Source organism: Pteropus alecto, unplaced genomic scaffold (assembly GCF_000325575.1).
Source record: "Pteropus alecto unplaced genomic scaffold, ASM32557v1 scaffold78, whole genome shotgun sequence".
In the NCBI taxonomy this organism is placed as follows: domain Eukaryota; kingdom Metazoa; phylum Chordata; class Mammalia; order Chiroptera; family Pteropodidae; genus Pteropus; species Pteropus alecto.
In genome coordinates this window covers 1173681-1189566 of record NW_006443124.1, presented here as the reverse complement: position 1 = coordinate 1189566, position 15886 = coordinate 1173681, and the positions used below count along the sequence as shown (strand labels likewise).

The window sequence follows — 15886 nt, the reverse complement described above, 5'->3', positions numbered from 1 at the left end:
TTCTGTTTTCATCTAAGCCTTGGCATTTGTGAGGGACAGTTGACCTATTCCCAGGAGACTTTTCTAAACTAGTGACTTCTTTTCAGACATCCAAAAGGAAACTTTCTGGAATAAAGACAACCCCCTCTCCCACACACACACCTGTATATGCTGCTCCATCTTGTTTTTTTCAGATTGTAACCACAATTCAGAATTCCTGTCTGCTTCCATTGAAATTAAGAATAATTGTCAACGTAACTAAACAGGCTGTGAGACTTTGTCTTGTGGGAGGAATATTGTTTTTGAGGCTATTGTCTCTGTCATTGAAAATGGGTTTTTAGTAGAAGTTTTTTTTTTGTATATTGTTAGAACGAGATGATGGGGGAAGATGCATTGTGAAGGAAATATTTCTACATCTGCATGAGATTCAGATAAACTTTTCCACATAAACTTAACTTGCCTGCATGTGCTGCAGATGATAGATAAACTTAAATCTAGGATAGTGGCTAGCTTCACAGAAATTGCTTCTGAGAAGGCTTTGACTTGAGAATTGAGACGGTCTGGAGATGGGTAAAGGACCCCCTTCGAGCCCTGGCTGGGAGAGGGGAGTGGGTGTTCCACTTCAGCAGGCTGGTTTCTCTCCCTGCTCTTGCCTTCTGTACAGAGAGGCAATAAATAAGTAGTCAGTCAGTTGCTATGCTGAATGCCCCCTCGGGGTCCTCCAGCAGACAGGAGTTGGGTCTTATACCTGCTAGCACTGAATCAGAATGAGTCATTTGAAACTTGAGTGCTGGAACAAAGTACTTGCAAACTGCCTTATGAGACACTGCCTCCATGTAGGTGGGATATATCTCTCAGAGCAGTCACATTTTTTTTTTTCCTCTCTTCCTTTCTCCTTCCAACAGGCAGGAATTTTGACACTCTCAAGAGACCAGCTCTGCCCCCTTGGTTCAGCTGACCCTACAATGTGGACCCTGCCTCTCCAGGTCAGGACTGGAGTTTTAAAATAAGATGGATGATGTGACGTTACTTGATCTTCTGGCGTGCCCTGTGTGCTTTGAAAAGCTCGATGTCACGGCCAAAGTCCTCCCTTGCCAGCACACCTTCTGCAAACCATGTCTCCAGAGGATTTTCAAGGCCCACAAGGAACTAAGGTGCCCCGAATGCAGGACCTTGGTGTTTTGCAGCATCGAGGCGCTGCCGGCCAACCTGCTGCTCGTGCGTCTTCTGGATGGTGTGCGCTCGGGCCAGAGCACGGGGAGAGGGGGCTCCTTTCGCAGGCCCGGTGTGCTGGCCTCACAGGACAGCAGGAAAAGCAGGACTAACCTCAGAAGTCTGCAGTCCAGCCCTTTCCGGCTCGTGCCTAATATCAGAATCCACATGGATGGGGTAAGAAAGATCTTATTTGTTCATATCATGCCCACTCGGAGGTTGGATTTGCGTGTGCCAGCAGTTAGATTATCTAGTTATGTTTCAAAGAGGTGCTGCCAGGGATTCCCCAGATATAAGTTTCTGTGGGAAGCAATCATTTAACTGAAATTTGGTGGATTCCTGAGCCTATCTAACCATTCTTAGAATTGTTAAATCTTTTGCAGTTCTTCCTGCTTCTTATCCGAAAGGTAGTAGGACAAGGAAAACCTTCTTGATTATATTTTTGGTCTTTCGCTTCTGCTCTTCTGAGGCCGACCAATGCATGGAAAATGCACGAAGGATGGGGAACAGAGAGAAAACAAACCCAACTGCTTGTTGCTTTGGGGATCTCTGAGAAGTTTCCAATAGTCAGGTTTTGTTTGAATTTCACCAAAATCCATTTTTCCACCCCCACCCCCAGTCATAAAGTGCTATTATGACAATGTTCATTCATAATTCATTCAAAGCTATCAAGACACTTGACGCCCGAATAGCATGCTGGAGGGAAGCGTGTATGTGGGTGGAGTGATTGATAGGAAAGCCTGGGCTCTGCAGTACAGCAGATGTGTACAGGAGCCCCGCAGATGTGTCTTACTTTACAAAATAAATAAAACACACATAAAATGCACATCAGCGGCTGCAATGAAACAAACGGCCCAGTAGAACCACATGGTCTATCACCCAGTGATGCTTTGGGTGTTTGGACAGTGTGATCACTCTGTCCAGCCGTGCAGGCGCATCCTCAGGATTTTGTCCAACCTGGCCGTGAGCCTTATTGAGGGAAGCTGAGTAAGGGCACGTCTCAAAAGGAGGACGTGGTCCTCGTGAGGCCAGCAGGATTATTGCACTGTCACCCCAGGAGTCGGCGTGCCAAAGTGGACATAGTGAACTGTGGCCTGGGTCCTTGGCATACTTAGAAAGTCAAAGCTGCATTCTGTGAATTCTTACTTAAGCGAGCTTTGATACTGGCAGCTGAGTCCCAGGACTCCAGGCTCTGAAGAGTAACAGTGGTGGGAGGCCTTCCGGATTCCTTCCCAATGAGGGAGAATGGGCTTGTGATATGCATTCAGGATAGCTTTCTAAAATATTCACCCCATCTTCGGTTCACTGCACCTTTAGGCCGCCCATGCAGTAGGGGAGTGTGGAAACATTCAGAAATGAGAGCGAGAAGAAGTGGGGCATTGGTGCGATTTCTTCACTGCAAACTTTTTATTGCCATTGTGCTTAGATGTGTGAACACATTCCAGAAAAGGGCTTGGCATTCTTCTTGAAGGCTCCCTATTAGCCCTAGGTCTAGCCATCAGTCAGAATCCACAGGCTTGGAAAAGGCAGGATGGGGGTGGGGTAGCAAACTTCTCTCACACATGCCTTGTTTATAGAGAATGGGCTCTATCTCCAGCCAGCAAATCTCCCTTTGAATTCCTAAGACCCAGCAACCTCTCCCCTCCCCCACCTGCAGAGTCTGACTTGCCTCCTGATAGAGTATCATTACTCACTAAGAAAATGTTGCCAGACTGGGAGGAGGCAAGTCCCTTACTGCCTTTGGGTATTTTTGTTCATGTTTTCATCTTTCTCGATGTGGCTATGTTGCTAAGGAAAAGAAGCAACTAATGGATCCACAGCTACCAAGTTTTTGAACCCTAGGCTATTCCAGGTCCCTCTTGGACGGGGCGTGGGGATGAGAGCTGGTCATACGTAAGAGACAGCCGTTAGGATACTGCATGTCCCTGGAACTCTTTCGCAGGGACTTGTAACATCAGACCAAGGCGCCAGTGATGGCGTTGCGCCCATCCCCCAAACCTCACTGGACCAAGTCTTGTCCATGAGGCTGAAACACAGAACCAAGTCCCTTTGCACTCCTGCTTTCAGGCAGGACCTGGTCTAGTAAAGATACCCTGCAAGGGAACAGAGCTGGCAGCCACCCCCAACCACCCCTGTTTCCTTCATTTCCTGAGCCTGCCTTTCTTAAAGGGCCTCATCTCATCCCTTTTGCCTCTCTCAATGGGGAAATGAACAAGCCCGTTCCTGGATGTAAATATGGCTGTCATTCTGCAACCTGCTCTCCTCCCCCCAGTATAGCTATCTTTCCTGTAAGCGTGAAAGCAATTGTGCATCCCTCAATTCAGAGAACTGAGGATTGTCTGGGATGCCGCACTCTGTTCTGAGTCAGAGGAGTGGACTTGTATCCTCGGTCAAATCTTCACCTCTCGTCCTCAGTTTACCCAGTCCAGTCAACAGTTAATAATACTCGCTACCCACCTTCCTCTGGGATAGTGTGAAAATTATCTTCACAATATACACATGTCACTTTAGAAAACATATGCCATGTAATGCATATGCATTACATAAAATGCAAAGCATCATCATTATCATTAATTTGAACTTGCTGTATGACTTTGGGCATGCCACTTAAGTTTGCTGGGTCTCAATTTAAATTTATGCAAAATGGGAAAATGTATTGTAAAAACAGGCATTGTGAGGCTTAACTAATTAGTGTTTGCAAAGCACTTTGAGATCTTTAGATGAAAGGCTTTTGGAAGATCATGATCGCAGTAAACATTATTATTGACTGTTTATTGTGCCCTGCTGTGCATGAGGCATTCTACAAAACATGGGAGAGTGTAATAGGTGTTGTTGAGTCTATGATGAGTCCAGGTCAGGAAAATGCTAAGTATAAAGTACTCCCCAGAGAAGGCATAAATAACCTGTTGTCACAGGGTACCATTTTGTAAAACACCTCTTCCAGAGGACTTGATATTAACCTAGCACCCTGAAAGTCCATGAGCTCTTTAAGTCCAAAGTCTGTTCTGCTCACCTAGGCTCCTCTAATGAACAAGCTTGTTGAGATCTTTTTGTTGGCTCAAAAAGGCCTGGTGCTTCCTGTGCCAGCCAGTATGCCAGGGTGGGACCAGTAATCACACTTCATGGTACCAGCCCCAGAGAGAAAAAAAATAGCCCATTGTGCCTACCCATCTAAAACCCTCCCAAGCCTATTGTGTAAAAAGAAAACTTGAGAAATGGCTGTAGGTTTCTACAGCATGCAATTATGTCAAACCAGCAGGTAAGATCAACAGACTCCTGGAGGGCTCTGGACTCTGTAAATCTCACTGGTTCTTCTTCTTTCCCAGACTGCAGTCAGGCCAAAGGAACTTTGCAAGCCTTTGAAATTATGGCCTCCTGAATAGCTGATTTCTCTTCCTCCTTATTCTGTTACCCTTTAATAATATTTCTGAATTAAGATGGGCAGTAAAGCAATAAAGCTAAGTATTTGCAAACTTAGGTTTGAAAGCTATCAGAATTCAAATGTTCTGCCCCTCAATAGTTGTGTTATTTGGGTGAGTCAGTTAAACTTCAGGACATCCAATTCCCCATCTGTAAATTGGAGGTAATAGTAATACCTACTTGAGAGGGTTGCTGTGAGAAATAAATGAGATGATTCATGTCAATTAGCTCTTAGCACAGTGACTGGTTTAGATTAAGTACTCAATAAATATTAGTTGTTATTGTTATTGAAGTGACTCAACACTTTCCAATCTAAATTACACGCCCTCTTTCACTCCTTTAATCATTAATTGAGGTGTCCTCCAGAGATGGTCCTTGGTACCCTGATTTCTGGCTTGTTTTGTTTGTCTCCAAATGATCCATGGCCATGATTCACATAAGTTGATTCTAGGAGGAAATTGGCGAGCCACCTTCACTTTCCCAAATAGCAAGCTCAAAAGAGTGAAATATGGAGGGCAAGAACCTGGTCACCAATTCCTCATTAACTTCTATCTTTCCTTTCCCCTGCCTCTCACTATCCCCAACACAAACGTGGCCACCCTGGGTCTTGCCGGGCTGGACTTTCTCCCTTCTTCGCGAAGCATCGGGCCAACCACATACATTCCTGTCTCACATGCCCTATCTCAGCAAAGACACACCTGCCACCTCCAGCACACAGACCACGTAGCTGTGTCCTAGAAACTTTTTCAGCTGGTGTTGCAAGCAACCGAGGAGGAAAATGAGGTCAGAACGCACATAGGGGAACTTGAGACTGGGTAGAAACCAGACGGCATCCGAGCCCCATTTCTGGGTCTCAGCTGCTGTGTCCTGCAGCAGAGCTATGACACAGACGTTGTTTTTTGCTAAATTTGCAAGAGAACTAAAACCATCCTAGGCCCCTGGAAACAGCAGGCAGGTGCCACCTGGGTCAGCTAGGACCACATGAGGCAGGTGGAAGAAGGCATAAAGGCAGGAGCTGGGATCAAGAATCAGGAGATCCAGATGGTTCTCCAGTTTCACACACATTTGCAAACCTTTTAAATAACCACATGGCCCCAAACTGGCTCTGCCCCTAACCTCTCTCATTATGCCTCCTTTTTAGTGACAGTCCCCTTTCTTTTATTGAGTACTGTAGTGTTTAAGGATTGTGGTCAGCTTGAGCTGGGTTTGTACTGGGATTCAATTATTTGATAGCTGTGAGGCCTTAGGCAAGTCATTTAACCTCTCTGACCTTCAGTTTCCATATTTGTATAATGGAGATGGCAATGGTATACATATATCATAAGGCTGTTGTAAAATTAAAATGAGACAATGTGTGTAAAAAGCTTAGTACAAGCGCCTGGTACATAACAGATGCTAATAAATGTTAGCAACAGCAAATAACCAAACAATAACATTAGAAGAGAAAGACTGCTGCCATTAGATTTGGAGTTCTTTCCATCTACACATAATCATGCAGAGACCTCCGTTAAAAAGTAAGCAAAGGGGCTAGCAAAAGGAAAGGGAGTTTTTGAAAAGGCAAAATTGTAGTGATGGAAATGGTGGTTTTCAGTGGTTCCTAAGAGTTATGGATTGGGAGAAGATGTGACTATAAAGGAATAACTTGAGGGAGATTTATGGGGTTAATGGAACTGTTCTGTATCCTGATTGTGGTGGCAGTTAAATGACTCTAAATATGTGTTAAAATTCATAGGAATATAAACCAAGAGAAAAATATTCAATTTTCTTGTATGGTGATATTTAAAATACTATTTCAAAAATGAAAGGGAGCTCTTGTATATTTCTTTTAGTCTCTGCCTGATTTTCACCTGGCCCACTCTGATTGCCTCATCTCTGTGTGTACTGCCTCATCTCTGTGCTATTTCGAGAAGGACTTTGCCATCATTTAAATGATCAGGGTAATTTCTGCACAGGGGCTCCTCTCTGTTTTAGTGAGCCATCGTTACCTGCTTCAGCTTTCTCATCAGATAAAGGTGTGTGGCCAAACAGTGGACAAACACAACAGCTCGGCCTCCATGGAATGGCTTAGGCAGATGGGTGGAGCACGGGGTTCTCTTTACTCAACCTCAATTATCCAGCACGTGCACTGGGGGCATGTCTCCTAAGGGATGGCCCAATGCGTGTTTTTGGGTTGCTTCGTTTCCTCTTAGGAAAGGTTGCATGCCACATGTCCCTTCATACTATAGAGAGATTATAGATTGAGGGAAAGTGCTCGTTCAGCCCTTGACTCAGGAAGAGTGTCCTCATCCATGCCATTCATACTTCTGGGCTTAGCTGGGACCAACTCAAATACAGGTCCCTTCAATTTCTTAATTGTCTCTCTTTCTTTCTCATTTTGTAATTCATGTTTGTGTATGAGACCAGTCTTTCACAAAGTGTATTCTTTAAGCTATTAATGGATATTTCATAAAGCTCCACAATCAAACAAACCTGAGATTAAAACATCTAATTTTTTTATTTTTGGCTGTAGGACTTCTCAGAACTTTTAGCATGCTAGTGAATTGTGAGTCTCTAAGTGGTAGATTATAATAAAAATGTTTCTCAAATTTCCACGACAGTGGCACCCCTCCCCCTTTTACGAGCACCTTGAGTAACATTAATTGTCCGTGGGACGAATTTTGGGAGATTCTGTCTTATGCTAATGCAGAGGTAACTGAGCCCCCAAAGAGAACCCCTATTGTAGTTACAGACTATTGACTCATTCCAAGAAGAGTTTTGGGCAAGTTCTTGCCATTAGAAGATATTTTTGGAAAACTGTTTGAAACCCCCTATCGCCACCTTCTACAGTACTTATTTAGCTCCTATTGGTAGTGTCCAGCTATAGGCACATGGGAATCTACACAGCAAAGTAAGATTCTCACCTTCCCAATGCTTACTGTCTAATGGTAAAACCAACTAATCCATACACACACACACACACACACACACACACACATGTACATATACACACATGTATACACACATGCATGTATATATAAATACTATTCATTATAAGATGTATCATTTAGTTATAACTCTTAAAGGAAAAAAGATATTCACTGTAAGATACATCCAATTTTAGAAACATTAAGATGTGAAAAAAGGAGTGTCTTACTAAAGAGCATATTGTCTGATTCCATTTATATAAAATTCTAGAAATGACAAAGGTATAAACTATAGTGATTTGCGAGGTAATGCAAATGTTTTATGTGATGGTACCTAGGTTTGCCTAAATTCATAAAACCATACAATTAAAAAGAGTGCATTTTTGTATATAAATTACAACTCAATAAAGTTGATTAAGACAAAGAATTCTTAGACTAAAGAAACGATGGCTTGTGAAAACATCAGGCAGTGAGGTGGTTCAGTTTGAGAGAATGAAACTTGGCCAATGAAAAGAAACTTCCTGGAAAAAAAATAGGTGTTTTAGTTGTCAAGAAGGACATGGTCAAAAGTCTGAAAGGCAGGGTCTATTCTGGGCATGTGAGTGCTAGGAAAGGTGAGGTAGGATGTAGAATAGAATGGAAATTGCAGGAGGGAAGAAGGAAACAGTTGGAGAAGAGACTGGGTTCCCGGCTACCTGCTTCAAAACCACTACGGGAAGGCACATGTCAGTTACACTCTGTAATAAAGTCTCTCTGTAGCCAAACTGGTTGCATGTCACCACGTGGCCCAGGAGCTGTATCTACCTGATAGATTCAGTGCAGCCAAGCAGGGCATCTCTGCTCCAGGCAGATGGCTGAGCTTACTGAGTAACTGAGGAGCAGCCTCCTCCTCACTGGAAGACAGTCATTTTTCTCCACTGAAATGGTCAGGTTTCCTGATAACCCTAGCACACAGGAACATCAGCCAGGGACTCCAAAGTTAGTGATAGAACATAGGCAAGGAAAGACAAGTCCATTTGACATGAGAAGCTTCCTACAACTTGGATCTGTGTCAGCCCCCAGGATCACACCACTCCAGATCTCCAGCTCAGAAGCCAGGGCTGCTCCTAAGTGCCTGCTCTATGCCAGGCTCTGTCTTGAAAGCTCACACTTTATAAGCTCATACCAGGGATGCTCACAGGACTCAAACAGTAGCTGAGTTCACCTCAGATCTCTCTCATTTCTCCAATCTTTTTTCCAAGTACAAGGAGAACAGGCTACTTGGCTTATCTCTCAATACGGTGCTCGGAGTACCCAGCCTGCAACTTGGCCCATATTAAGAACCTCAAAATATTTTTGGAATGGATGAATAAATAAATGAACATGTTCATGTCTCTGGTACACTTCATGGAATCATAGACTAAGTCCTCATGATACAGAAATGAACTCTTCACGAGTCAAGCCATCACAGAACTATGTAAAGAATGAGTAGCATGTTATATTAGGCATCAAGTCATGTGGTGACTGAAATACTCCAGATGTGAATTACCTTATTAAATACCTTTTTTAGTGACAGCTAGTACTCTCCTGAAATCACAGTGGGCCGTGGTTTTGAATTGCTAACCCTATGAAGATAGTAAATGCCACTCCATATATGGTTAAACTACGAAGATAGTAAATGCCACTCCATATATGGTTAAACAGATTTCAGGTGCTCCTTTGATCTTGGGGGAGTTGCTTCATCTTGAGTTAATTGACACTTAATTACATGGATACCAGTGACAGATAGGAAGAGGCTCTGAAAGAATTTGCCACTGAGTTATGAGCTGAGTTGACGTGGCCTCCTATATGAAGGGAAAGCAGCATTTCAGGTAGGAACATGGCCCCCAAACCTCTCATACTGCAAACGTACATCATATATATGTAATATACATAACATAAAATTTGCCTTGGTGGCATTAAGCACATTTGCATCGCTGTGCAATCATCACCACTATGCATCTCCATAACTTTTCCATCATCCCATACTGGCTCTCTACCCATTAAACAATAACCCCCCATTGCCCTCTGGTACACATATATTTTTTTAAGGTAATATTTAATGTAAAGCTGTATTACACATACATTTTTTAAAAGTTCTTTCTATTTTAGTATCATTTGAAAATTTTTCTGCTGCTTCCGACCTTAAACTTCCAATGAGATAAGTAAACAAGATAATGCTCTGATTCAGAACAAAGGCTCTTCGTTCATGTGTCTTGGCTGACTATGTGCTTCTGGGCAAGTTACTTAAGGACTCTGAGCGTCATTGCTATAAAATGGAAATAGCAAGCTCACCTCATAGGCTCATTGGGAAGATCTAATGAGGTGATGTCCTGTAACATACTTAGCACAACGTCTGGACAAAGCAAGCTCCTAGTAAAGGTTAACTGCTTGTACTCCCCCAGGTAGGTTAACCTTTTAAAATAACTACCACTCTTGGTGCAGTTGGACTGCTATTTTACCGTGATATAGACATGGGGGTAACAGTCATCATGACAGCATTGGAGGATAAATCAAGATAATTTTTGTAAAGTTCTTAGCACAGGGCATGACGTATAGTAAACTCAGTGACAATAAATGTGCGGCATTGTTATTACTATTTTTGATGTCTCATTCATTCACCAGACATGTACAGGATACCTTTTATGTGTAAGACCCTTCGCTGGGTTCCAATGAAGAATAAAATTGAGTAATACATGATCCGTGCCCTCAGAGAGTCATGGTCTTTTGGGAGACAGCCATGTAAACTAGTAATTATGATGCAGTTAATAAATCTTAAACAAAAGACTCAGTATGTATTGGGCACTGGGTAAAGCACTTTGACCTACAGAACCTCACTTAACTTCTACAAACCACTGAGATGGGAGCTACTATTTTCCCTACTTTACACATAAGAGATCTGTGCTCGATAAATGTTAATATAAGAAAAGAAAATAGTTACATATCAAATTTAACATCCCTGTATTTGTGTTCAGGGTAGTTATTGAGGTTGCACTTTTTAAAAATGCCAGTGGTCTGAGTCCTTATTATCTAGGCATTCACAGAAACCCATGACTTTGAGGACTGCAAACCTCGGAATACACCGGGAGGCACATTCATTGGGTGGTGAGTCCTGGTATCTTGGTCCTAATGCTGCTAGTTTTGGAAAATGTGCCTTTCAGCCACCATCCCTTATTCATCATGGAAAGCCAAGAGAAGAAGTGAGAAAACTTGGATCATTTGCTGTTACCCTTCCCTCAAAGGCATATAGGAAAACTTTAGCCTGGAGAAAGGAGAAGTAAGGCAAATACCCCCGGGTGCCTGAAGCAAACCACCCCAGCAAAGGGTGTCAGCCAAACTGTCAGTGTTGGAGAAGGCCAGAATGAAACCATTCACCTAATTGGGAAATTGGCCCACGTGGCTGACAGCAACCCATCTTCAGGTCTCAGTGTAGCCTTCACCCCTCCAGGAAGTCAGCCCTCTGTGTCAAATCCCAAGCCAGGGGCCATAGTTCCTCAGGTTCCCAGAGTCCCCAGTGCTACCTTCTGGCCTCCACAGCATGCATAAGCTCCATGATGTTAAGGAGGTGTCCTGTCTCTTCTGTACCTGGCACAGTACCCGAAACGTAACCAGCATTCAATAAATATTTAATTACCGAATGTGTAATGTTCACCATATTGCAAGAAACTGTAGTTAGATTTAGCACTTCATGGCTGAGGAGCTCCTGGTGTCCTCCCTGAGGCTAGAGGAAAGGAAACAATCTAGCCATTTTGTCCCCAGGATCCCTTCCAGCCCCTCTTCTGTTGACAAGGGTGTTTCTTGACTTAAGGCCAGGTGTGTTAACAATGGCATGTAGGTGCTCGCAGGAGATGCAGAGGTAATTGGGAGGTGAAAAAAAAAAGGAGTCAAACCAGAATGGAGAACACTAACTGACTGGCATGCCGCAGCAGCCCTCCAAGCAGGTTGCCCTGGTTTTGCAGAATTAAGGGTGATATCGCCACACACATGGAACTATTTCAATCGGTTGCCAAGGCAATGCAGCAGATTCAGTGGGCATGGCACAGGAATAGAACTCCGCAGAGCCTTGTTCATGAAGGGCGTTCGGCTGTGATATTAGCAAGCTGCCTGGACATGAGAAAGGAAAAGCTGCAGAGATTCTGGTTTGGGACCTTTGCTTAATAGAACAGGCAGAGCAATGGAGGGGCAGAAGAGAAGACTTCCCTTCCTAGGTCTCTGGGGAAGCAGGAGATATTATCTTCTGGATCTTAAATTTCTCCTTGGCGTGGTGAATTTCCATGGATGAAGGAAATCCAAGTAGATTGGCTCCAAGCTTGAAGGAAAAAGGAATAGGCCGATTAAAGAATGGAGAAGATGGCAAAGTTCTCTTCCTCTTGAGGGATTATTAAAAGGATCCAGGATGCAAGAACCTGCATTTAAACAAAAAGATTTCCCATTCTCTCCCTTTTCTTCCTTTTGTATCAGAAAGGTCAAATATTTGCTATTAAACCTGCTTTTTATTGGTTTTTTTTTTTTTGTTTTCTGAAGTTTCGAAACACTAGGATTTTTTTTCACAATCACAAAACTTTGTGACTGAGATATATCCTGGGTTTCTTCACTTCTCTGTTCCATTTACTATCCCAAGGACTAAAGAATCAAACACACTTCATCACGTGGAGTACATATCCTGATTGCTTGCGCAAGGAGAAAGGGATCAGGAAAGAGAGAAACAGAGAGGAGGTAGACATAGTTACTAATCAATACCTTAATAACTACTGCCATCACATAGCACATAACATGTGCCAGACACTGGGTGAAATAAGCATGGTTTCCTTGAATCTTCCCAACAACCTTTGGAGGTCCAGGGCATTATCTCACTTTACAGATGGGGAAACTGCTCAGAAGTGCCAGAGGTAGGATTTGAAGTCTGTCTGCCTGCATCCAAGGACTGGGCTCTTAACCAGATCAGTCAGGTCAATCAAGACAAATACAGTGTTCCCTTGGAGCCTGATGGAGCCCTGAACTGCCTGCCATTACTGGTCAGTTCCTATTGGCACCAACACCACCACTCCAATGTTGTTCATAAACCTACAGAGCATAATGTAACCTGTAGCCAATCCAACTCCATGTTAATGATATGCTATGTCTTAACTGGGTGCCAGTTGGTCAGAAATTTAAGGATTTAAGTAGTCATCTTCAGGTGACTAGAGAGGGAGACAAGAGAGGGGGAAATGGAGTCAGAGCAAGGAGGAAGGTAGGGAAGGAAAATGCCAGAAAAGGAACATGTGAAATCTAGACAGGGGCAACAAAAACCAGGAAGGAAGGAGAAAAGAGAGGAAGGCTGAGGGAGGAAGCAAGTATGCAAGAGCAGAATACTTGGGGAGATATGTTATCAGGAGGCATGACCAGCTCTGATCCAGAACTTGTCTGCTTTTCCTGAAATGTAAACAGAGCCAAAATGAAATAGTTACGTTCCATTTTATTTTGAGAACCTGTCACCTGGATAGGCAAAATTGTCCATTAAAGGTAGGGAAAAATAGAGCCAGAAATTCAGGAAAGTCAGCTTCTAATCCTGTCTTAGCTGAGAACCAGTCATGTGACATGAAATGTATCTGAGTGTTTAATAAATGTTAGCGATTACTACAGTTATGGGAAAAGTCCCAGAGTCACTGAGTCTCAGGATTTCAACATCTCAAGTTTAAACTGTGTGCTCTTCATATTTTATGAAATTTGCAAATGATGCAGAAGTATTTCCATTTATGTTTTGAAGGAAAAAATATATATATACATGTAAAGGTTTTCAGAAAAAATAGCTAACATTTTTGAGCCCTTACAGTCTTCAAAGGCCTATGTTAAATATTTTACCCACAAAGCTTATTTAATTCACAGAGAAACACTGTTTCACAGATAAGGAAACTGAGGCTCAGGAGTACTGAGTAGCTTGGCCAAAGTTGCCCATGTAGACTAACTCCAAGTTCACATTCTTGACCAACACGTTATGCTGGTTTATCTTGAAACTCCATGGCCCTGCCTCCCTTATGCCAACACATGGCACATATCCTTTTTTATTTATTAACATGGCATTATTAAAATTAATTTCTCTCAAGTCGAGTTACCTGTGTAAATCTTGTCACCTCAGAATTACATAGTACCTACCATGTATGCAGGGGCCAAGTGACTCTTCTAATTCCTTTGTAGTTTAGAATCTCACACCTCAAAGAGCAGTTTCCAAAGACTCAAGGGAAAAGCTATACAGAAAGACAGAATATGACTAAAGTGACAGTAAAAGAAAAACCTTTCAAATGTAAAGCAAAAGGTATGAAAACTTTGAGCATGGAATGAGCAGCAAGATGCTCCAACTTCATGGCAGTTGTTTTCTAGAAGCACTTTCTTATGCAACCATTTGCTTAATTCTACCCACTATTTTGGTTTTTTAACATTTTAAATTATTTCCAAAGAATAGAAAAGCGATTACTGGGTCAAAGGGGATGAATCCTTTTGAGATTCCTGATACATATTATTAACTTGCTTTCATCCATGTTTGCCAAGAACTTTTAGTTGCAAGATGACAACTCACCACAAGCTAGCTCAAACAAAAGTGGAAATTTGTTAGCTCCTGGAGGGGGAAGTTCAGAGTTCAAGCTGGTCTCAGGGCCTTTAAGAATCCAAATTGTCCTGTCACATCACTCTCCTCCATCTTGACTCCACTTTCTGTATAGTGGTGTCATACTCTCCAATTGCAAATGACATTCTTCATAATGTAAATTGAAGAATGTGCATTCCTCAGAGTTCTTAGTCTCAAACAATAGAATCCACTGCAAAAAAAAAAAAAAAAAAGATTTAGGAAGAAAAAATTAATTTAAAAAAAGAGTATTAGGTAGTTCACAAAATTTCTGATTCGAGGCCACCTTGCCAAGAACAATGCCCCAATGACCAAGTGCTGACTTCCAGGGCTGACTCTGCTGGCACTGAGCACAGAGGCCTCCTTTGGCCCCAGTCCTGCTGCTGCAGTTGGAAGGAAGTCAAATTTGGTTAGCCTCCACCACCTTCCCACAGAGGTGGAGACGAGTCCTTTCTTGTCTTGTCTTTGTGTCACTAACTTGCAAGTTGACATTTAAGTCAGGTCCTTATAATTGACAAAGCCTAGATCTCTGCTGAAAGCAATGCTGATAAAGCTAGCATTTTCAATTTCTTAATATTGAGGCAATTTCCACCACCCACCAAAATTCATAAGGTAGGTGAGTTCCTAAACATAGGGGGTTCAGATGCAGGACATTCAAATCACAACTATGTACTACAAGAAACATGGCAACAGACAGCTCAGATTTACATCTTTCCAGCTTCATGAATGCAGAAAAAAAGGAAAGTCTCTTTCAACAGCACCTAGTTCAGTGCCTCACCCTTAGTAAACACCTGTTGGCCTGAATCCAGAAGCTTTAACAAATAAGGCCTGAAATCCAACATGGAACATTGTAGACACATAAATATTGAAAACAATTACATTTCCTCTTAAAATTTTAGCTCCAGCTGAATGCAGTACTATTTATCAAATAACACCTAAAACTTCACTTTCTGTAGTTGTTTGACAAAAGCAAAAGGCACAACTTTATATTTATGAAATTCTAACAATTGCAAGAAAGAATACCTCTTATAATTGTAGTAAAAAATGTTTAATTTATGAATTTTCTAAAATGACCATGCTTTACTCTTATAAAGAGAATTGAATTTATAAATGACCTGCATTTTAATGAAGTTTGAAATAAAATTCACTGGTCCAAGAAAGAAAAATAAGGCCTGATTTCAAATCCTGACTCTTTTGTGTATAATACTGAAAAAACTAAGATGAAATTAAAGTCCTGTGTTCTCCTTATGTCTCAAATATTTGTTCCTTGAACTTTTGTGTAAAGATGGGCAGGCCGACCTACACCATTTAACTTTTATGGCTGTCTAATTTCTTTTTGTAGAGGGAAAAAAGGGACATAATATTTCTGATAAATGGAAACTTGGCATTTTTACCAATGGAAGTCTACTGAAATAGAAAATGAAATTCTTACCTAGGATGACTATTAACAGATGCAAAATTGCTATTGGCACTTAAAGATACATTAGCAGGGTCAAAAGTAGGATCAAAAAGAACCCAATAGACAAGGTGAATGGCAAATATAATTCTCAATTTCATCAAAAAACAGAGCAGAAAGTTAAAATGCAATCTGTCAAAGAGCTTTCACAGGTAGTATGATATTTGATAGCAGCAAGCAACTGATGGAAATTTTTATACAGATGCTGAAATTAGCTTTGCTAACACATACTCCTGCAGTGAGCACCACCCAGCCTTGACTCTTGCAAAGTTGCCCGTGGAGATAAAATGAAGAGGCAAA

General features: G+C 42.0%; 1 protein-coding gene across 2 annotated transcripts in view; it reads left to right on the top strand.

Moving 5' to 3' along the window:
• The window catches only part of SH3RF2 (SH3 domain containing ring finger 2), a 109130-nt gene that overhangs the window by 346 nt on the left and 92898 nt on the right, over nucleotides 1–15886 (top strand). For both annotated transcript variants that reach the window (XM_006922968.3, XM_015598207.2), the window contains exon 2: nucleotides 885–1368. In XM_006922968.3, coding sequence (XP_006923030.1) covers nucleotides 991–1368 — 378 coding nt within the window. In that variant the 5' untranslated portion in view covers nucleotides 885–990. The remainder of the gene's footprint in view (nucleotides 1–884; nucleotides 1369–15886) is intronic.